We start from the raw sequence: 24,736 nt of genomic DNA, 5'->3' as shown, positions 1-24,736 counted from the left end.
AAATAGATAGATACCACACTCACGTTTTATTCATAATGAATAAAGACATCACATAATCTGGAAAATATGAAAAATGACCTACCAAAGGCATAATTTGCGTTTCCATGAGACTTTGACGGTGATGAGAACTCTGATTTCTGTGTGTTATGTAGTGAGCACGTATGCTAGCAACAAAACAATCAATAGACCGGTACATTCACGAATGAAAATATTTAAAAAATCACAGCTTTTTTTGTAGTTGTAATGATCTTGGTAGACATAGGCAGTCAAAGTGTTGAATCGACTTATCAAAGTTTAATTCATGTGGGTATAAGCGTCAAAGGCCAGTCTTTTATTCAGTGCTGCCCTGTTTGCTTTGTCAAACGCTCACACGTAAATTCCATGACCTTTTCAGAAGGATACCTCAAGGCTTGCTGCATGAACCATTTTACAATTTAATGAATTCCTCCCACAAATCAACCTCTTACTTTTTTTATTACCAGAACACGCATGTCTTTCCCTCTTGAAGACGGACAATGGACAATGTTTATTTGATGGACAAACCTCAAGTACTGACCCTTACTTATCCTTTAGATACATTCCAATAATGCATTTGTATAAAATATTGAGACTTTATGTAGGTTTTGCTCACCTTTTCATTGACGTCAATTTTGACAATCTCCAAAATGCAAATAACTATTTTAGTGCCCTTACCAGTGATAAACATCCAATCCAATTTGACCAATTTCCATAGACTTTTATTAAACCATCTGTTTCTTTAATTTTTCCCCCCACCGTTTGTGTTCTAATATAAATTTCAAACCTTTATATGGCACTTATTTATCTATTTGACTGCCACTGACAGCACTAAATGTATGATCAATTTTGACTGGGATCGGACGTGTTGGCAGTAAACGGATTCTAACTAAACTAATCACAAGATGATCAAAATTCAGAATGTAAATTCTACATTCTATTTGACACAAAACCTTTCTGTACTCGTTTTGTCAATACAGATGAAGAAATACCCCATATAAAAACACAACTGTAGTGAATTCGTACAGGTCACAAAATATTTATCCCATGATCTTTGACTTTGAGAATGTTACAGTAGCAGTGTCAGACAATGTTGGCAAGTACTTTTAAACGATCCACTAGTCTTGAATGTTTAGACATCACAGTATTACACACCACCAAGAGAAATGGGAATCACATTTGAACTTTAGCGTGATGCTCTAAATTTTTCTTCCAGGATGGAAGAAATTTAGTTTTTTTATTGTCTTATTTGGGTTGATTAGCGGTGTATTGGTTAATCTTGCAGACTTTCCAATGCTTGTCTTTAACGTCCCATTGCTCACGTTGAAAGGTTTTTGACTGATTCACTTCCTCAGTGTAAAGTTGTTGTTTATTGAGGAGAGTGAGCAATATCCTGGCAGCAAGTTTCAGCCAAGATGTAGAAAATCCAGAATCTTTTTGTGGTTTGAAATACTCTTCTTTTCATAACTCACACCTCGATGACCACCGTGTCCTTAGGATGTTTTGACTCATTTCCGAGGTGTGGTTTCTCAGTACGCGTATGCCAAACCAGCACCTAGGGGGCAAGCAAAAAAACAAACAAAAAAACAGTCGAATGAATGCCTAAAAAGCAATATAGTTTGTGTAAATGCCAGTCATACATTAAACTTTTTTGGGCCCTTGTTGGAAAAAAAGAGAGGATAATTTCTTCTTCAAAATCTTCAACACTATACTTGTTAATTCTGATCTTTCTAAAAACATGACACATGCAAAAATTGATGCTTTCAACAAGCGCGACAAGATTAATTTAATTACTAGTTTCCTGTTCTCTCTCTCACATTCTTTCACTCTCTCATTCTATCTACAGCTAATTAGCTTATAATTCGGATGTATGCGACATTTGTGGCTCCAAAGCAACATTTTGCACTCTGAAGACTCGCAGGGGTTTGATTTATCGCCAGCTGCAAATGCTACACGTGTGTGGGGGCTTCTTCATTGAAATATACCACTTCCTGCCCACTGTGCCACTAATTGGTCCACTTTCCATACCTAATGAGACTCGTGTAACACTGACTAAGAACTATGTCAGAGCTGTGGGAACTGAATGTGTTTGTGTGTGTGTGTGTGTGTGTGTGTGTGTTCACCTGCACTAATCATGCACTTAAATGTTTCTCCAAGAAAACTCTGCCCTTTAAACACACGCACACACACACATTTGACATGTCTCAATTTAACTCTTATGATTGGTTCTTCAGCCCTCACATTTTTTTACACTCGCTTCCATGATGCATCCCAGGAAGAAAATGTTTACCAAGGCTTTTATTTCCCTTAAAAGCTTACAGAGAGGAAAAAATAATATCTTTCTTCCCTTCAAAATTAGAAATTGAAGAAAGAAAATGGAAAATGAATCAGAAGTTAACGAACCAATGCAATGCCAATTTATTATCGAAATAGCTTGTTCATTCGCTTCCACTCTCCCACAATGCATTTTTTTCCCTCGGCAATAAACCTACTAAACACACAGATCAAACAGCATGCAATAGTAGAACCACTCAACAACAGTAAACAAATTGCTGAATGCCATAGGAGCATTAAGCCAACATTAATAGAATATAACACAATTTATTGAAACCCAGAGAGTCAATACAAATCAAATAGAGCAAAGTGTCATTTTTCAGTCTTCGTTGAGGCCTATCTCTTTAGTTACTTTGGTCATTCTGCCATTCTGCTTATCCCGTTAAAGGTCATGGATAGCTGGAACCTAATTCCTGCTGACTGCAGGCAAAAAGCGGTTTACACTCTGTCCTGATTACCGGCCAATTGCAGGGAACGTATATAGAGAAGGCCAACCATTTACCACAGCACTGCATGGGAGCTAGACACAACTTACCTTTGATTCTACTCATGTTAATTCCATTGACTCACTTATCGTATTGTAAACACAACAAGTGACTAGCTATTTAATACCGTAAGGTTTTTGATGATTTGTTTGTACTTATTCAATGCTGCATACAGTATATCCAGAGCAGAGATTGTTGCAATGAAACCAGCCTTAGAGGATGGAGGCAAGTGATTGTTGCTCTCCTTAATAAAGCAGATCTCTCAAGTGCAATAACTGGAAGGGGATTACATTTCTATCGATTGGCTGCAAAGGTTTATATGCGCTACTAGTCAACTGTATTTTGAGGCTGTTAATTAAAATAGATTAAAAATAATATTCTATATAACCCCCAAATATACACATTTTTATTTGTACCTGATGATTTAACCCTTTCATGCACAATTATTGTTCATTTTTTAAAATTAAATGTAGTACAGGGGCCTCAAACTTGCAGATAGTTAAAAAGAGCCACATGATTTGGACGTCTGTCATCGTCAGTGGCAGAAAATGAGTTAATTTCATAACTTTGGCCTTAGCAATAACATGATTGATGATGTCACAGCCTGTTAAAGGCCAGCGTTGATATCAGCCTCATTAAAGGTAATGGGGCTGATAATCGTGGTGATAGTTTGAACAGAGAGCTGTCGGCAGCAGCTGTAGGAGCATTCAACTGTAAGTGATGATCCAGCAGGTCTGAATATTTATCCTAATCCCTGCAGGAGACGTTTACCAAAAAAATCCTCCAGGGACATACTGCAGTGCAACACACACTAGGTAACACACGACTTTTCCTTACACAGGACGCAAAATGGATTTGGTTTATATGTTTCAAAATGATTTAAAGCACCCAGAGGTGATTCAATATTCATTACGCTGGAAATCATGACGTCACTCGACGACGAAGCAGCATTAAGTTGGGAAGGCTCTTTGACCTTTGCGACCTGGATATTCTCTGTATATTCATGCATATATTAAGCCTACAATATTGCAAAACCAGATAAAAAAGAACTCCATTAAACTCAAAACGCATTGAAAAAAGAGGAAAAGCAAATTATGCGGACACAATCTGGGACTGAGAGGCCAGTGTCTAATGGTTGAATTTGGTATGATCACATGGTTACCAATATGGAAAAAAAAGGATGAATATGTGCTTCCATTTTGATTGACCAGTCACAGCATTAGCCACATGATTTGCACCTGGTAAGAATTCAGTTTTTACATTGAAAATTCCTAACTTGTTTGTTTAATGTGTTCATGCAGATTCCTTATTATCCCAATTTTGATGTCATTTCATAAATGTATTTTTTCTGTCCCTTACCCGAAGGATTAAAAAAAATACACCGGTCAGTACACATCACAAATATCAAGGATGTTAAAACAAGTGGGAGGGAAAACAAATAAATAAAACCTGTATAGCCTGGAAACAGCGGACTGTAATACTCAAGTTGATGATTCCCTTGAAAGAGGGTAATAGAATCCATTTCTCAGCAGGTCTTTGAAGGCACCTCTGTGATCGTTGTCAAGACGATGAGTGGCTTCATAAAACCAAGTGCCAAAAGGGACTGCGGTGATTTAAGATGAGCAGCATCGATCTAAGCTGTCTAAGCACAGAACTACAATTGACTGTGCCACATAAAACAATTTCTACTCTACTTAAGCTGTGTGTGTCTAAGTTTAGAGCAGGCCACCGGTTTTAGGAATGACTCATGCTGTCAATACAGTAGTGGGGAGAGAGTTAACACAGTCTATTTTTACTGTCACACACGCACACTCTAAAACCCTTGCTGTGTTGATTTCAGAGTGATCGCTAGCTTGCTAGATGGATGGATAGATGAAAGTCAACTTTGCTAATAATAGAACAATTCAATGTTGTGCAAATGAGCTCTTTTAGGTCATATAGCCAGTATTCTCCTGCTTTTCCCTTAGCCAAGTTAATTATCTAAAGTGTATGGGTGAAATGGTCAGAATTTCCAGGTCAATCTGAAAATGTTTAAATGCCTGACTTTATGATTTAGCTTTTTGCCCATCGTGATTTTTTTCATAAACACTAAACATGAGCACATTTGATATTTTCAAGCACGATTTTAGATTGTTTATTTTAGTCTTTCCGAACCATTGAGATAAGTCATATTAATTGTAATTTTATAAGAATTACATTGTTTTTATAAGAATTACATTGTTTTTATAAGAATTACAATTTTGGTGATTGACAGATCCGCTCAAATGTATTATTTTTCTCTTTAAATTTACTGAGGAAGTGCTTAACTTTTTTCACACTTTTATAACTTAAGAAATGTTTAGGGGAAGAAAGATACATGAATGAATTGTCTATCCGTTGTCCAAAAGGCACGTAAGTAACTTCCTTAATTTCTGATATTTCTGTTAGATGAAAAGGATACGAAGCATCATCCTGGAGTGTATTGTTTGTACTGTAAATCAAAGTGTTGTCCTTTGTAAATATAAGTGTGAAGATCCATTCATGTCTGATTTCCATTACTGCAATGCTGAAACCGCTTAACAATATTTTCCATAGAAACAGGTTTGCCATTTCACTAACCCGAGTGCAGTTGTTGGCCTTAGGCTCCAGCTCCGTCACCTTGGTGATCTGTTTAAGGAAGTCGGACTCCTGCATTCCAGGTTGGGACCCCCGCCTCTTGAACTGTGCCCTCGGATTGGACAAGATCACTTGGAGGTTCACAGCAAAACCTGTGACAAAGGATGAAGGGGTAGACGACAAGGTGAAATAAGGGAGGGAGGTGAGTAGTGGTTAGCCAACATGCATTAAAGGCCTATTATGAGGCGATTATCATTACGGCGGGTAATGATTGCACACATTCATGTATCTAATGACTATGATATGGCTGATAAGAAATTAATTTACCACAGGGGTGTGCAATTCCTCTGCAGTAATGGCAATATGGAGATGGACCGGTTTAGAAAGCTCCTCAAGACGGATGACAATGAAGAGGTGAGCTTTAATAGCGTTTTGTAATGAACTGTCGGCAATGAGACGTAATCAATGTAGTTGAAGCTTTATTAAAATGTATGCGTGGAAGGAATGATCATTTTACTTTTTAAATGACTGGATGTACAAAGTACTTTAGTACAGACAGTCAATCTTTTTTGGGGGGGGTTATTTTAATAGCATTGGGCGATAATGTTCTGCTCTGTCTCAGGCTGCAGTTAGTTTGTGTTTGGCTGCAATTTTATAAACATATTAAGTCGTTTTTATTGACCGGAGCTTTTAGAATTTAAAATTCAAGACTCGGGCCTTTGAATAGATGACTGCCTGTAGTTGTTTTGAACCTTTAAAAAATGTGATCATCCGACCTCAATGCAACCTGACTAATGCAGTGAATTGGCCCACAGCTCAGTGAAATCGACTTGTTTATAGCCCCATTTGGTATTTGGGGATTTGAAACTTCTCTGGAGAGTTTGTTTTGCTCACTGAGTGTACAACGTCAATATATACAATATTATACATAACCACTCTTTCACTGTGCTGCCCTTTGAGTGTATATATATACCCACATTTATTCTTTATTGTCCTTATTAACATAATGTAGCTACACTATTACTGTTGATGACTGAGTCTCAACAGGCAAGCAGTTTGTCGCAGAAATTCCAAAAAGCATCCTCTTGTTGACAGGCACTAAAATTTACAAGCGTCCACTTTGTCTTTTATTCATGGTACAATCCAATTTAATTCCTGTACGGCAGCTCTTAAATCTCTTAACGGCTACAATCTGAAAAAATACATTCTCCAATAGCACTCAAATTTGCACTTGGGTTGAGATTACACATATAATGTACCTTATTTGGCCCTCACACCAAATTAAAAAAGAAAGTCATTGTCTTTTTTAGTGACTCCTCTACTGGAGACAGTGTCATCTAAATTGTTCAGGGAAAACAGTATTTTAATCCAATTATTATTCCATTGTACTCGCTTACAGTAGTTGCACATTTTAATGTGTTAGGTCTATAATAGTGTGGCTGTTTTCCTCCTTTTGTTGTGAATTTAAAATGCGTTCATCACCAGTAGACGTCCAAGCCATTTTTAACTGGGAGTTTGGCAGTAAAAAAACATTTGTTCCTTTGCTCCCCACCCTCCCACTTCAAATTGATTGAACGCCTAGCCCCGTCAATGACAGGAGTTAATCAGAATAAGATTTCCATTAAGTTGCTAATTACATGGACATAAATGCCAATGTGAAAAATGTGTGGGTGAATAGCCAAAAGGCACCAGTCCTTTCAGAACCTATTTTGGTCTTCACGCAAGGTCTATACATCATTACGGAATATTTGTTTATGCAAAGCGTTATTCGGTAGCACGCCTTGGTAATCAAGGCTTTCGTTGGGGAATTCACCTTGAGTAATTCAGCATCCTGACCACTTCTCATTTCCCTCTCTTCCTGTCTGAGCAAAATGTTGTTGACTGCAGCGATCTTGAATTAATGAAACACAGGCTCTCAGACAGCAGTCCTCTGAGATATGTGTCAGCACGCATCTCACAGAGACAAACTGCGGCCATGCAAATACTTTTAGCTTATCATCCCTCGCATAGGTCAAGATTTCTCATTTTGAAGCTATAAACTGCCCTCGTATTGTGCGTTTTTAATTAAATCAGGACAAACCACACATATTGCGCAGTTAAAACCTGTGTATTCAAAATTTGAGACCACTCGCAAAGGTTGAAATATATTTAAATAATACATATAAAGTACTAACAATTCACCAGAAAGCTACTCTTCCCTAATTCAGCGAGTAGTGTACTTATGTGGCTTGGCTAAAATGCCATCATGGAGAATATATTTATCTAAATGAGTGCCCTAAAAAAGAGTTAATATATTGATTAAATTCAGTTACTAGTTGGTAAAGGCACAAACCTAAATTATATTGGGTTCTATTAAAAAAATCCTTCACTGTGTGTTTTGAAAGAAAGATAATTGCTTTTGGCTTGTACAAGTATTTCAAGTAGTGGCATAAAAACTGACAAGGACAGAACACTTGAGGTGTCCTACTAGACCCCGCGTGAACTATTCTTTGGTCATTTATCACCTAGCCAGACTGCTGTGACGCTTTTATGTGTGAGAGGATGGTCTAACTTCTCTGCAGAAAGTCTTCATCCTCTTCGCATATCACTGCCTCTGGAACTACAGCATCTTACCAACAAGGTCGCTACAGGTTAAAAGCATTCATGTCCCCTTCTCAGGGACCACTTCTCCAGCTGTGAGCCACTTTAACAAAAGCGCCCTCGTCTCAGTGTTAGTGTCCTGTTTGTGTGTTTTGTCATCAGTTGTGTGTACAAGTATGCAGTTGCACTGATTTGCAATGTGACAGTTAGACAAGCGCAAGCTCTGATATCAGAAATGTACCCATTTTGACAGATATCCTGATTCAGCTATGAGGATCGGATCAAAAGTGGAAAAAATGTGGTTCTGTACGTGCCTACTTGGCAGTTCTCTGGAACAAGTACGCAAGTCTGCTCGCATCACTTCACGTTTTGGTAGGTGTTTTCATGGTAAGGAAATTCATGATGAATTTGAGGGTGTATCATTGTGTTCATATGCATTATACATAGACACACAAACACTCACATGCATATACAAAATTGGTCCAGGCTCTTTTGTGTACTGCTCAATGAGGTCACATTGTTGACGTGCAGCTTTAGTGTTGTGATAACAATGTAGCTCTGTGCGACACAAAACTATTAGGACGAGCACTGGCGCCCACTCAAGGGTCTACAGTCACCCCATTGTATGGCTTATAAAGAATCATTTAAAAGTGAATAAAGTTTGGTCCACTGGTTCAGCACGTCCTTTGTTGCCCTTGTGCAATTTAACTTAAAAAAGATCCCTACTTTACTGCTTTTGCAGTAAATCTGGGGACTGACTCTTTTTTTTGTGCAGCATAAATATAGGAATGATAATTAGGTAGTCTGTGTATGTATATGAGTGTGTTAGAAGGAGATTAGGCAAAAGAGATGAGCATGCTACTAGTGGAGCAAGGTAGTAGAATGAAAAGTAGATGCTCACTCTTGTTATGAGGGTTTAATTAACAATAATCCCACGGGCTGACGTGTGCATCTTGGAGATAATGTGAACGTCTGTGGTCGGCCGCAGTGCAATCAGTTCTGTGTACATGTGTGTTTTGAAAGCATTCATGCAAGGAACACTAATTAATCTTGTGTTTCTGGTTACTAGCAGAAAATATACGTGTGGTTGAGATGCTGCTTTTTATGATGAAGTACATCGGAACATTTACTTTAGTGTGACACTATTAAATTTCTAAACTCTTATGTCAATTCTTTCCAAGCTTCATTGTTATCAGACAATCTTGAATACGAAAATACCATAAGTTTAAATTCTATTAAGCCTTACCTGCCATGTCAGTGGCAAAGGTACGGTCTGGTCTCCAGCCAGTGTACCAGCCTACGACTTTGCCCCCTGACACTAGTGGGCGCTCATATGCCCTGCCGCCCACAAACCCGACTGGCCATACAGAGACACCTCGAGTGTTCCTCATCTAGAAGCAAAAAAGGCACTTTTTAGTGAAATCCATTTTTTAATTCGGAATTCATTATAATTCTGCTTGAATTGCGGACTATTATCCAACTGCTACTTATTATGAAGTGAGTTGCACTGAGTAAACTACCAAAAAACAATGCTCCAGTGCCTCTCTTTTAAAAAAAAAATGAATATGAATGTATAAATTGAAGAGTTTAGATGCACAACATCGGGGTTCAGTGTACTCCCAATGTGGTTGTTTATTGCTTATTGGTTAAAGCAGCGAGATAGAAAATGGTTTTGCGGGAGAGAGAGAGAAATAACAGACATTTACAGTATATGCTACCTAATACAAGTAGCATTGCTGTCTACTTTTACCAAAGGACACCATCTGGGAAGGGGATACCTAATAACTCAGACTAATGCTCATTCCAGTCATCGTGTTTGTGCTGATAAAGTCAAAAACTATTTTTTTTTAAAGTTCCTGATGTTTGATCCCCCACATCTCATGGTTCTTCTGCATATAATTTCTTCAGAATTCTACCAATTTATTCCCCCATAACCATTCCACTCAAACTTGGCTCAGATTATCATAGAGCTGTGTTTTCACGGTACCCCGTTCTTCTCCTCACTTTCTATTTCCTCTTTCCTGGTATTTTATTCTGCACACTAACAGCCGTGTCCTGTCCGGGCCCCAAGGTCCACAGCCTCTGAGACAGAAACACAGCAACCACTTTGAACCTCTTTCCCTCTTCTCACCATAGCCCCCTTGAGTTCAACCTTATCAGGCTTAAACCTTCTTCGCTGGTTTCTCTGTAGCTGCTGCCTGGTTTCTCTCAGGTCATTCTCAATTGACTAGAGCTCTACTACCTTCTGGAATCAAGTATGAAAAGAAAGCTGAGAAACAGAAGAAAGAGGCTGACACTTATTCAGTGATCGTCCTGAAGCATCGTTGTTATTTGGATTAGTGGAGAAGTCATGCATTGACTGCTGATGAGCTACTACTTTGAACACATGAACTCAAAGAACAGTCGAGTTTGACACTTTAAAACAAAGGTGTCAAATTCAGCTTTCGCATGCTCCATATTGTAGTCATTAAAAAGCCATTTGCCATTTGGCTTCTACTGACAACATAAGATATCCAATCGATGGGTAGACGTCTTGCACCATCAAAGGCAGGTAAATTAGAGTCACCACGGTTACTTGGCTAATCGATTAGCAAATGAATAGTCATCTCAATAAATAGTGAAATAAACAAATTAAAATGTATAAATCATTGGCTGCCAGACCCCCACTTCATAAGGATTGGACGTCTATCGTCATCAATTGAAAGCAATTAATAAAATATCCTTTCTGGGAATAATTTATTTCCACAAGTAATGTGTTCAATAATTTATTTAAATTTTGCCACCTAAAAAAAGAAAGAAAGACTGGCTTCCAGTACATCCATTAATTTCCATTGTGCTTGTCCTCATTAGGGTTGCGAGTGTGTGGGCGTCTCTCCAAGCTCATTTTGAGCCAGAGCTCGGGTCCCCACTAGATTGACTCGCTATGTTTTTTGTACATGGTGAAAGTCAGGATTTTTTTCGTGGCTAGAACCCACCTCGACTGGTTGACTGGTTGTTAGTCAATTCTTGGGCACGCATAGAAAAAAAACATGCATTTTTCCCTCAAATGTATGACTATAGAAGATGCCATTCAAATATTTATGTCAAAGTGCTGCTGCCTCACTGTTATTTGTTTGCTCTCTATCCACTTAGACTTTAATGTTGTACTATATAGTCACAAGGTCACTGATGGTGTAGTGCAGGCTTGCTCAACACATCAATCGCGATCCATCAGTAGATCTCCAACATACTATTGGTAGAACACTGGACAATAACATTTGATCCATTGGTATCGATTTCCACTCAGGTGTGACTGTGAGTGCGAATGGTTGTCTGTCACTGTGTATGTCCTACGACTGACTGGCGACCAATTTAGGGTGTAGTCCACCTTTTGCTCTAAGTCAGCTGGGACAGGCTCCAGCAACCCATGACCCTCATGAAAATAAGTGAAATGGAAAATGAATAGATATAAAGTCACACTATTTATAATCATGTTGCATCTCACACATTCTGCATTTAGAGAAAAATACCACAATGAGTAGAAATGTCTGAAACCAATTATTTCAAGCAAACCATTGTCGGGAGCTATTTAGACCGCAACAATGAGAGCATCATCGAACCATACTGTATGCATACATTACATGCTTTATACATCCCCGTAGTCTTACAAAGGTGATGTTATTACGGAAAATGGGAGGATCATTGGAGCTAACAGTACTTCAACAGATGGTGCATTATTCTTCACTGTCGCAAAAGCTTTACACACACTCCCATCTGCACATTAGTGCTGTCACAGGAGTATTTTACAACACGGATTTCAAGTTGAAGCTGATTTATTGCTATTGATAAAATTGTGTGAGCGGAGCTAATATTTCATGCTGGTATACAGCAGGGCATTGAAGAAAACCAAAGTTATTTTGGAGAAATACTAAGAACCTGGCAAAACTTTTCAGTAAAAAATAGTTTTTAGCACATGCAAGGTCGTCTAATTGGTATCTGGACTGTGTGTATATGTTTATATATATCCATACATATTTGTTTGTGCAACTGTGTTTTTAACTGCTGGAACTTGTAAACAATTTTAAAATATCGAATATGAGGAAAAATAAATCGTAAATCCATTTTAAAGTAATCAAATATACAATGGTTCATTTAAGCATCTTTCAAAATCCGTACACTATTTTTTGTTCATACAATGTGTCAATCAAATTCCCTCTTTAAGCGATGCACTTAGCAAGGTGATTTCAATGCATGTCTTATCTGCAGCTTTAATTATAGTTTGCTTTATATCACGTGTCAAAGTGGCGGCCTGGGAGTATAGAAGAGTATAGATGTATATTAAATTTCCTGATTTTCCCCCTTTTAAATCAATAATTGTAATTTTTTAATCCATTTTTTCTGTGTTTTTAGTTCAAAAATCATTTTGTAAAATCTAAAAAAAAATATATATATATAAAGCTAAAATAAACATTGTTTTAGAGCTATAAACATTGTTTTAGAGCTATAAAAAACTGAATATTCAGGGCTTTTAATCGATTTCTTTTAATCCATTTATTAAAAAAATCTAAATATTATATCTAAAATGATCCGGCCCAAATGAAATCGAGTTGACGTTAACGCGGCCCGCGAACCAACCCGAGTCTGATACCCCTGCTTTATATGCTTCCGAGTATTCTTCAAACTAAGTGGTTCCCAGAAATTCAGCGATAGAAATGTAATGACAGAAAAGGGGAAGGCACATTCTGTCGAGGTTCTGTGATTCAGTGTAAAAACATACGTGTCGGTTAGTAAATGTCTTCATACCTACAGATAGGCCGACCAACAAAATTGCATTATAATGTGATGCATTTCTGAAAATAACACGCTTCCATTATGGAGGTGCTTGCAAAATGTTTTAGAAAAGCAATATTTTTCACTTGAGTCAACAAATGGCAAATTCATTTGGCAAATGGAATGTAAACATTAGGAAAAAAATGTGTATAAATTATCAAAGACATTGAATATTTTAGGCTTTTCTCATCTGCCAGATTTGAGATAAAAAAAATAGGAATTCTTCATCTAGGTTCTTAGCATTACTATGTCAATTATCACAGGCTTTCAAAAATATCAGGTCTCGGAAAAGAGTCTTGTTTTTCAAGTTGCACCCTCAGACAAAAGAGGGTTGTGGAAAACACCTACCAGTTCTATGAAATTGTATCATTAAAAGAAACACAAAAAAACGTGAGGGAATTTTTTTCTGCATGTAACTGTTCCCAAGGATTGTTATTTTCAGTAAGCCAGTGCATTGTGTTGATGCAATGTGAATCCCTTTTGTTTTGTTTGTGCATGGCAAATAATAGAGCTCCCATTGAGAAACCATCCTGTTGTCTCGATATTGTTGTTTTGTACTGAAAGTACAACAGGTGCAGTGCAGTAATGTGGAGATGACTATCAAGGCTTTCAGACCGCACCCTTCCATATAAAGCAATTCTATGGATATGATACGTAAATGACGTACTGGAAATGACAAAAGACAGTTACGTGTAAAGGTTGGTTGATGCCTGGAGACATCTTTGGAGATCTGTTGACAGTGGGTTGAACTGTCTCTGTATGGAAAACTAAACCCGGAATTACTCCCATTTGAACCCCCGGCTAGAAAAAAATAGTTTCTGTTAAGTTTTTGCAGTACCAGCAAGATCACCGTAAATTCCAATTTGGGTTACTTCGCTGCTAAAAAGAACCTCTGATTGTCAATTTCTACATGCAGGTCAATGAATAATGTTCAACCTTTTATAGGACACTCACTCATATTTGTAAATATTAATATCTGTAGAGACATTCATAAGTCGTGGTAGCACTGTATATACTATAATTGAGACTTTATGGTGGTACGGAGAGTGGTTAGCAAGTCCACCTCACAGTTCTGACATCATACAACACTGTGAAATAAGCACTTCGAGTATGCAACCAATAAATACTGTAAGATAATTATGTCAGTGAGTTTATGAGATTTTTGAATAGATGGGAACTACTTTTACAAAAGACCAGAATTTAGGTTGCTGTTGAAGAGTTAGTTCAATTGCTCTCGATTTACAATGCTCCTATTTTTATGAGCACTCATTCAACTTGCACTTTTGAGAGCTGACCATAGCCGAGCCTCTCTTTAACATCACTGATGAATCTGTAAAGGATTCTGCTAAACATCAATTTAGCTTTTATAGCTGGGAGCCAATGGCAGACAATGATGTGTATTCAAAATTCTCTATAGTTCCAATCTCATTAACACTTCACCTCGGGGCTCCCATTGCCGGGCAATAACAAATCCTTCATTGTTCCTGCACATTAAATGACAAGCAGTGATGCGTGACAAATGACACCGGCTAAGTCATAAACACATATGACATACAGGTAGACAAAAGAGGGTGCGGCAAAATATTTGTTGGACCCACAATGCCACAGAACCGATCAGGTGAACCCGATTATCAACAAACAAACAGATTCTGTCTATGAAAAATGAATAGTTCATATGCTTATTAAATACTTGATGCCTGGATTGATATCGAACAAATATTGTGCACTAAGCGTTGGAGGGATGCATAAGTACATAAATAAACTTAAAATAGTATTAGTTTTATATCCCCCCAAATTATTTTTGTAATTAAAAAAAAAAAATATATATATATATATACATTTTTTATAATTTGTTATTATATTATTTATATATATATATATATATATATATATATATATATATATATATATATATATATATATAATAACAAAAATAATTTGGGGGATATAAAACTAATATATATATGCTGTGTGTGTGTAACTCCTGCACTGAAGAAAAAGCGTGTCCCACGATGAGGGTTTGGTTATGATTTTAATCACTTGTAATTTTATCTTTGCATTATTAAAATGCATTGAAGAGGCAAAGGACTGAAGAGGGAAGAATTGAGCTAGGAGAAAATGAATGAATCAAATTAAGTGGGCCGCTTATGAGCATGGAAACTGAAATGCAATGGTGCATTATATGCGAAGGGCGAATGCTTCATGGGTTTATGTGTTAAAACCAAATAGATGAAGGTGATTTCGTACTGTGTGCTCCAACCGAGCAGGCCTCATAGAGTGCAGAGCCATTTAAATTGAATTTTGTAGGGAAATCAGCAGGTTCTCAGAAAGAATGACACCCGTAAGACTTCTTTCTAAGAAATGCCTTTCAATGAAACGAAATTATAGTGATTATGATGAGTCTTTCATATGAATGGCTACGTGTACCTGCATTTCAGTTGGATAAGAACAATATTGCTGTTTTTCTGCAGTATTCCTTCTTTACGTCTTTTTTTAATTCACTAGAAACTACACAGATGGAAAGTAAATGTTATGCTGATAAGCCAGCAGTAGAGGTAGCAACCATGCCAAATTGATGTCAGGGACAGGCAGAATGGTGTGGCAGCTCATTCTGTGTGCCAACCTTGTGATGCAGCACATCAGCAGCTACGTTGTAGAACGCGCAGTTGAGGATTGCATGCTGGCGCCACAATCACAATGTCACCAATTTTAATTTCGGTAGCAATATTTTCATTGGCTACACCACTAGCAATACCAGCACAATTTTGTCATGAGCTCATTCAGCCATTCCTTCCGTTTATCGCTTATACTGTTCAAGGTTGCAAATAGCTGGAGCCTGCCGCATGCTTTATCATACATTGGCTGCCAAAAAGGATTGGACATCTTACAGCGTGAGCATTTAAAGCCAGTCCTCCCAGTTTAAATAGCCAATTGTCTAAAAATGTGTTAGTTCAATAAAAAAAGCTTCTATTAACCTAAATTTTACCAAAAGGAGCCCAGAATGATAGATAGAAGGAGCTCATAACATAGACGGAATGTTTAATTGCCAGATTAGGAAAAAATGAGCAAGGAGCTGATGTGTAAAAGCTTCTCCCATTTACATTGGCCCTTAAAAGCTTTGCTGTCACCATCCTCTTTTCTCCATTCTCATCCAGCCCCTCGCCTAACTACGAAGGATTTCCGCCAGCGAGGTTTGTCCCCTTTCCGCTTCGCTTCTCTGACATTACAACCCCCACCTTCATGCCTCCTACTGCACTATGTAATTATGATAATTGCTCATAGAGACTTGAGAAAATTGAATTTCTCCTATGGCCCCCTTCCCTTGATCCCAGCACTTTCTCTTTCTGTCGTATTTCAATTACGAAACATTGGTCGAAGCCTGGTTCTGGATTTTTTTTTTGTAAACCCAATTTGTCTTTGAACAAAGCACTAACCGACCTGTTTCAAAAGTAGAAGTTTACAAACAGATACTTGATGCTGTACTACGAATTTCGATCCAGTTGAAATACAGTTCACAAATTTATTGGGATTAAATTGGAAGTAGACGAACAACCATTCACGCACACACACCTATGGACTGCTTGAATTATTTAATCAGCCTACCATCCTGTTTTTGGGATGTGGAAGGAAACGGGAGTACCCGAAGAAAACCCACGCAAGCATGGGGAGAACATGCAAATACACACCTGAAGGTCAGAACCTGCCAGGGATAGAACCCTTGATTTCAGAATCCTGAGTCGGACAGGCTAATCAGTCTTCCAACATTCCGCCTATACGTATACACATGTATTTCTTAGATTAAAAAAAAAAGGAAAATGTTTATTTCTTATTTCATGATATTCTGCTGCTCTGACATCTTATTTGATCAGATATGATAAATACACTGTAGCACCTGTTTGGAATGACCAAGCTAAAACCTTTATGATGGCTTCCTTGCAAATTTCCTGAGTCCCAAATTCCATTTGGGTATAGGATATTCACCACCACAGCTGCTCCCTAAAATACGCGACGTGTGCTGTGGAGCAGGCAAGGTTTGCTGTAGTTAAATTATTGAAAAACGGTCTCAAGGAAAGTCTTGCTTAGATGACAGGCTTCTGCAGGCAGCATCAAACGCTTGCGCTCTGCTGCCGTAAGCTGAAAGCTCCTCCATTCCCATAGTCGTCTTTTCAGGAACATGGAAGGGAGGTACCACTAACCACTCAGGTCTTCATCGCATTCACTGCTTGAAACAAGACTCCAACAGTTAACCTTCACAAATGGCTCCAAAGAACAGATCATTAGATTCGTTATCACCAATATGAATCCACATACTGTCATATCATTGAAAACTGCTGATTTAGTGTTTTCACACCAGTCAGCTTTTCTTGTGTACTGTATGTAGATGGAAATTTGTAACAAAAATGCTTGTACTATTGCAACATATTGGTTGCCATTGAAGATGCTAGTCAAAAAGAAAACACTGTTTTTTTACTCTAATCTCAATCTAACTTTGTCATATTACTACTTAAACCACCAAGGAGCCAAAATCTTGATAGTGTTGTAACAACTATCATTTTTCATAAATTTACTCGCTGGCAGGCAATGGACTGAAACACAAAATCAACTCTAAAAGTATTCATGACTCAACATTGGCGGCTGTGCATTTTTCTATTTTTTTTTTACTTCCCATTGGCTCCTGGGAGACCTCGTAACATAATAATATGCATAATAAAGCATGCAAAACAATGACCTTGCCAACAACCACTAACAGAAAATTACACCTCTTTATACTTGTTCTAATGCAAATTGTCTTTCCACCTGATTTCTCTCCAGTCTGAGAGTGAGGAGACTTGTTAAACATTTGCTACGTACCAATGTTTTTTTCATAAGAGAGAAGAAAGGTTGTTTGTAACACATTTAGCTAATTATTCTGCTGTAGTCTCTTAGGGCAAAACAGACTGGGCAGTCTCTTTCATATGTAATCAACAACAAAGCAGAGTAGGCGTACGAATAGACTCAGAAAAGGGATGGATTTTGTCCCCAGCATGGGTAACTAAATAATTGGCAAACTGCACATTCTTTCAGTAGAAACGCTACTTGTCAAATTATGCTATATAATTGGCCTATGGCAAAATAACAGCAGTGGATGGATCAATGTTTCACACTGGGAAGCATAAATTTTGTTGTGGCTTGCAAAAAAATGAATAACTAATGTGAATGTGTATGCACTTTCAATAGAAAGATTTCATAAAGGATCTACATTTGTAATTATGCATTCATGAGTATCCTGATGGAATTCTGTCAACTGTGGGCCTGTAAAGTCATTTGAGATATTTGTTTTGATTAAGAACTATAGGAATAAATGTGACTTGAGTAGATATTCCATTATTGATACTTAGATGCTTTTCGATACTTTTGACAACCCTGGGTGCTATACAACCAAATTTAAAGAAAGGAACATTGACAGGGATACTGTTCGAACTTTCAAATTCTATCAAATGTCACTTTTCCCCCTCTTTTTTATGCATAACGTGGGTCAAAATGATTGCGTGACCTGATCAAACAACGCGACAATATTCGCACCCTATTAACTTTGTGCTTGCTCATCTCACGTGAGTTGACTGATAGACGACAAAGCTCACCCCTGCATTTATGTGCAAAGTCAGCAAACCTCAGATGGATTTAGACGGATGTCTTCAATTTATTTTGGGAGGATTCCCAAAGCATTTCAGAACTCGGATTATACTCTGGCCGGGCCCATTTCGTGAAGACTGAATTCGTAAACCGTAGCTTTTACAAGCCTACGAAGAGTAGTTCCTATTTGACAGCCGGCTGCTGAGTCGCGGCCAAGCCTAACAATGAACAGTACCGTATTTTCCGCACTATAAGGCGCAGATAAAAGACTTTCTCAAAATCCGGAAGTGCGCCTTATATACCGATGGGCCCTATGTATATGGATCAATATTGGTTAATCATTGTACGAAATTCCCTTTAACAAAGCTACATTGTGTTGATGTAGAACACAACTCCTAATCAACCACCATTACCTACCATTACCACAACTACCACAGCTCCATCTAAGAAGGTTTGTCTTATAGTGCGGAAAATACGATAAATGTATTTGTCTCAAAGTTGGAAATACATCATTTAAAAATGATATATGCTGGCAACCAGTTGTTCAGTGGGTTTTCAATATTTTCTTCTCTTTATTAAACTGTTGCTGCACCATATCCTAAAAATATGAACTGTTAAATTTAAGTCAAATAAAATTTCGGTTATTTTTTTGTCATCATCCAGCCCAGAGATCATCATGGTTTGCTTCAGGTTATTCCTGCTGCATGACGGCCCATTGTCTCTCAATGACAGACCATTAATGGCATATCAGTGCTGCTAAAGAAATAGGCAGCAAGTGAGGGAGGACAGGCTTCTATCACAGATAATAAAACAGATGCTCTTTTTACAGACCTATAGAGTGGCACATTCACCGCTGAGATTCAGCACACTGAGTGTGAATTTGTTTTTTGCCGCAGCGCACTTCCAAACTAGGATGAACCCTTGGGGGATAAAACATTTAAGACAATGTTTTTTCTCTCATGTATTGCTCTAAAAGACACCTTATCTGAAAGTAACATGTCCATCCAGTCACGTAGTTAAAATAGCCATTAATCCTGTTCTTGGTCATTTGGAGCTGCTATAGCCCAGCTGACTTAAGGCAAAAAGGAAGACAGCATCCTGTAATGGTTGCCAGTCAATCACTGGGCGCACACAGAGATTGACAACCGTTTGCACTCAGATTGGCAGCATGACTGATTGGGACCAAACGCACCCTTCCTTCACAGATAAATTAGCGAACTAAAGCAATACTTATGAGTAACCAACAATATTTTATTTCTGTTTAAAGACTTTAAATATGCATGTGAAAACAGATTAAGTATATACAGCATGGTAAAAAAACAGGAACTTTTTAATAATCCAAAAAAAAACAAGATTTATTCAAGAACCCCATTTTGTCCATAGTAAATGAAACCTTCTAAACATGCTATTTAAAAAAAACAATGATGGAATTTTTATTTGTTTAAAATGTCATCTTTTAGACGGTGGCTTCCTATACAAATGTATTCTTGTAATCAGATGGTGAGATTCCTCATTGACAGCTGCAAGATATTAAGTAGGATGCTATGAATTTTATACTCAATTCAAATGTGTAGCGTTTACCTGCTAAAGGTCGATTTTATTGTAGTGTTCTCACTTGCTCATGTCTGCCAATACGCACTTCAAAATTTCCCATTTCCCCCCTCCCATTTCCACTCCACACCTGGGAAACAAATATCTTAAAATGCCATGTGAGACTCAGACAAATATATTTTTCCCGATCAATGCCAACCTTTGCAAATTGCCAGCAGAAGTAAGCAATTCACCTAACCACAATTTTAACTATTCATTCTGTGTCGTATGTGACTGATTTCAATGAATTGCTAAGAACAAACAAAGCCCAGAGATCATCACCGTGTTCTCGTTTCATCTTCATCGCGGGTCTCACATAACTCTCGCTTGCGTCGATATCCATATCACGTAATGCTGCACAGCCATGCAGATTTATGAACATAATAACTGGGTTTAATAAGGAATTCCCTGGTGAGAAACGGATTCAGTCTCCTTGGAGAAATCAGGGCTCCCATCAAAATAAAAACACTTCCCCCAGTATTCCTTTGAATTTATCCCGTTTTGGGAATACTACCTTCAAATGACTTGTCTCTGCAGCTACATCCCGCCACCGATACAATCAAGACCTCAAATCCTCAGAGCGCTGCTGCTTAACAGCATAATTCCTTCTGTGGTTGCATTATCACGCCCAAGTTACTAGCCTTGGATTGGCACAATAATAAATAAGATGCAACATTATTTACTGTATGCATTCGAATTATAGAGTTAAGAGTCATAAAATTACTCTTTTGCTCTACTTGACTGACTTGTAGAAAAATACATGTTTGGTGTGACAATGCAGAACAAAGTATTATGTTTCTTTTATTGTGGTAACTAAGGGATCTGTCAGTAAAATCTGAAGCAAGCAACTCAGACAAAACAGCTATGCATCGAAAAGCAGAAAAGAAAAAAACAAGAGTAATTGAATTCGTATATATGTTTTTGTTTTTTTAAGATTTCAAGCACCAGCAAAAACTCTGATAATTCTTTTGCGTATCTGCTTATTATCCCAATGGTAATTCTGCATGAGAGTCTCTTCAGTAGGCTGGTCTTGATATTCTCGCCAATGTATTCTATATTTAATCTGAGTTGAGATGGGTGCATGGCGAGTCTTTCACTGAGATAATAGCTTAACATCACACTATACTCGGTTGGGTTATAGCTTTTCCTAAAGCTGGGTGAATATAACAGTTGTGTCAGGAAGAGCCGCAGGTGTAAAAGCAGCACATCATTCATGCCAGTTAAAAACAAGATGACCACAAACCGAGTAGATTGAAGGAAAAGCTAAATTTCAGGAGATTTCCTTCATCTATATTAAATTTCACAAGGTGAATTTTGTTTTGTTTCCACCTTTTTAGTTGCTCCCTCTTTCAGTCCTCTATTCAGTACTGAATACATAAAAAGGGTCACCTCTTGAAACAGCTCCAAGCTATAAGTGTTGTCATCATCTGCAAAGAAGACCACCCCGGCATCCCGGCGTGTCCGGTGTTGCCTGAGCCAAGCCAGGGCCGCGTTTCTCTGCTCGGTGGCTCGAGGCATCCCGGCGCGCTTGAACCTGCGCGGGGTGAAGACGTGCAAGTGCGTGTAAGGCACGCCGCACCGAGCTAAGAAGCGGCTCACCAGATCCGTGCGGATCGTGGAATCCTCCACCACGATCCAGTGGAACTGGGGCACCTGGCGAAAAGCGTGTGCCACTCGGGTCAACTCGGCTTTCTGCACGGGCCGCGTGTAAGTGGGAGTTATGGCGTAAATGATCGGCAGGGCAGAGTGGTTCTTCGGGGCACCGAGCCCCGGGGTTCGGGCCGGCCGCTGCCCCTTTCCGCGCGCAGTGCCCATTGGAGTCCAAATCGTTCTTTTGCTATCGATATCAATCATGATGACGACTATTAGGACCCAAGGCAGCAGGATAAATAATCGGCTGAAGAACACTGATTTCATGGCGAAGTTACCGAATGTCCACTCCCAATCACTTCATCGCGGCCCGCGCCTTCTGTTTTGTATTAATCAAAGCACATGTTCATACTCCGGTACCAGCATGATCTTTCTTTCAGTCTCCCGTTGAGATAGAAAAATGAACTGAGCTCCACGCGCCTGACGGTCCCGTCTGCACCAACTCTCTCCCCTTCTTCTCTCCAAGTCACTATGTGTTTCTTGTCGTCCTGTTCACCTCTATCCGATTGTCCCTGGAAGCCCACATGTCCTTAGTCTGGCGATTCCGCGCCTCTGGCGGGGCAAAAATAATCCTGAGGTCGGTCCAGCGAGAGTTAGTCCGCAGCACTAGGCGCTCGTCGCTATGAAGCATCACTTGAGAGCGTGAGGATAATAAAGCGGGATGGGGAGGAGCAGGTGCAGTGGAGGAGGAGGAAGAGGGAGAAAGAGAGAGTGAGAGAGAGAGAGAAAGAGTTTGTGTGTATGTGTGTGCTTGTGTGTGTGAGAGAGAGCATTACACTGAAAAAAAATACAACTGGCACTATAACTGTCCACCTTTTGAGTTAAAAGAAAAAATATGTACAATACATGTTGGCTTTGCATACTTTTCTATAATAGTTTGTTATATCTTATTCTAGATAATTTTCTGTTTTGCTACTGCATTACAAAATATATCCTTTAAAAATATATATTGTATATCACAGCTATACTTCTTACCAAACTCCTTGCTGGTAAAAAAATTCAGACTTTCATGAGAAGTGCTTTTTTATTGCTTGGAATCGTTCAGAAATAGAACATTATTTTAGAACATGTACGCTACAAAATATTGGATGTTCCACTGTCCTCGGGCAAAGTGGCTTTGGGAGACTAAAATCAATCCTCTGCTTAGTGATTTGGATGAAACCCATTTAATGAGTTCACCCAGGGATAAATCAGTTCTAAGACTGATGGGATGACAGAAAATGGTTTAATAGGCTCCATTCCAATACTAAGTTGTCGCGCTTGATCAACCTTGATGCCATGTTCCTCCATTTGTTCATACACAATGTGATTTTCAGAAATGAAAGACATCAAGCGTAAAGAACTTTACAGCCTAATTTAAAATAGATTTATCAGCAACTAACACAGTTACCACTGTCATCCAGAAAATGTGTTAAATACACACCACCTTCGTGTTCTGTCATTAATATAGTAGTTTACAGCTACCACTCTCTGAATTCAACTAAATTCACAGTTTATTCACAAGCATGAATTGAATTTAAAAAAGTCTGAACTTAATATTTGCATTTACCAATATTTTCAGTATTGTAACAAAGGTGCACCTATGCTGAGAACTAGCAACTCCTGTTCTAGAATGCTTGGTAAGTGTCACAATAACAGCAGGGTCAATCAAAATCAGGCTCCGGGGAATCGATGCATATATAAGTCCTGGATAAATATATAGAACAATTGTAGTTGGTGAATTCATGAAAGCATCTTAAAACTTTTGTTTAGGCTGGAAGTCAGCTTCCCTGATTTTTTTTAACTTCTGCTTTTATCACAGAAATATCTTGTTGAATGAATTCATACTTCCTTGAGGAGCCATTGTAGACATCTGCATGGACATAGATCAATTCCTAATAGCTTTCTTCACTGCCAAGTGTTGCACTCTGTGGCTTGAGTTACTTAAGAACACAATGAATCACATTGACAAAATCTTAATAACCTATTAACAAATTATTATGTCACAACAACGCCAACCCACGGATGATGATGATGAATAGTTTGCACTATTATACAGTAGATCTACAGCAGGAGTTGTAGTATTCTAGAAACAAGGGTTAGGGTAAGGAAACACGCTAATGTAGACAATGGCAGACCAACAGATTGTCTTTATTGTTGGAAATTGTATACTTGGCAGATGGTTTAGCTTGAGAAAGGAGTTAACTGTGTGGAACCGATTTTAGAATAAATTTTTCCCAATCTGATTATCCTGCACTGGAGCCTATTCCGAGCTATCATTCACGCTTGAATGATTCCCCACTTAAACCTGCATGCTTTCTGCACGCACAAAATCGTTGAGTTCCTAATTCGCGTGCCTTCGACCCTCGTTCGTCACAGATTTTTTTTCACAAGTTTTTATGCGTATCCTTAACATAATTTTAAATGATTAAGTTGTGTTTACATGCGTGTGTATGTACGTTTACTCAGCTGACACTTGAAATTGCACCTCATTGGAAAATGTCTTTAAATTTTTTTTAATTCATTTTAATGGCTTAATAAATAATCTTCTTCCTATTTTTTTTGCATACATACATACATTTCCATACCTATTTTATTGAAAATTATACTTTTTAGCATTTTAAAGGCTTTAGGGGCTAGTATTAAAGATCCTGCAGCTAATTAAGATAATTCAATGTAAAATATGTCTCTATTCACGAAAAGTCTAAGTGGCAAAACCATTTCTGGAATGAATTAATTTTGTGAGTAGAGGTATCGTTGGACTGCTAAGTGGGGCACCTTGACCTGACGTGCACATGAAAATGTAATTATATGATAAAGTATAATGCAATTCTGTGCGACAATTTGATTGTATTGTAAAGTGGGACTCAGTCAGAGTGCATTTGTCAACAGCATTAGTAAGGGAATACATTTCTTTCCAGCCCTTTCTTCACTTGGACAAGGAGAGAATCAATTGTAATTTGATGACACTAAAGTTTTAAAGGCTTTTGCAATCATTGAATGATTATTGTTGTTGTATTTAACCCTTTCAGGCATGTATTATTCTTATCAGTCACTTTACAGGGCACTCATTTAACACATTGAAA

General features: G+C 38.2%; 1 protein-coding gene across 1 annotated transcript; it reads right to left on the bottom strand.

Moving 5' to 3' along the window:
* Positions 1-7: 7 nt before the first annotated feature.
* b3gat2 (beta-1,3-glucuronyltransferase 2 (glucuronosyltransferase S)) lies at positions 8-22,323 on the bottom strand. Its single transcript, XM_077612502.1, has 4 exons — positions 21,411-22,323; positions 9,256-9,400; positions 5,433-5,581; positions 8-1,570 (listed from the first exon to the last, which is right to left on the bottom strand). The coding sequence occupies exons 1-4, from the start codon at positions 21,936-21,938 to the stop codon at positions 1,484-1,486; spliced, it is 909 nt and encodes a 302-aa protein (XP_077468628.1). The 5' UTR covers positions 21,939-22,323; the 3' UTR covers positions 8-1,483.
* Between the last annotated feature and the right edge of the window lie 2,413 nt (positions 22,324-24,736).

The sequence above is a fragment of the Stigmatopora argus genome, chromosome 11 (genome assembly GCF_051989625.1).
Source record: "Stigmatopora argus isolate UIUO_Sarg chromosome 11, RoL_Sarg_1.0, whole genome shotgun sequence".
In the NCBI taxonomy this organism is placed as follows: domain Eukaryota; kingdom Metazoa; phylum Chordata; class Actinopteri; order Syngnathiformes; family Syngnathidae; genus Stigmatopora; species Stigmatopora argus.
Note: the sequence above shows the minus strand (reverse complement) of the source record. Positions and strands in the feature narration are given on the sequence as shown.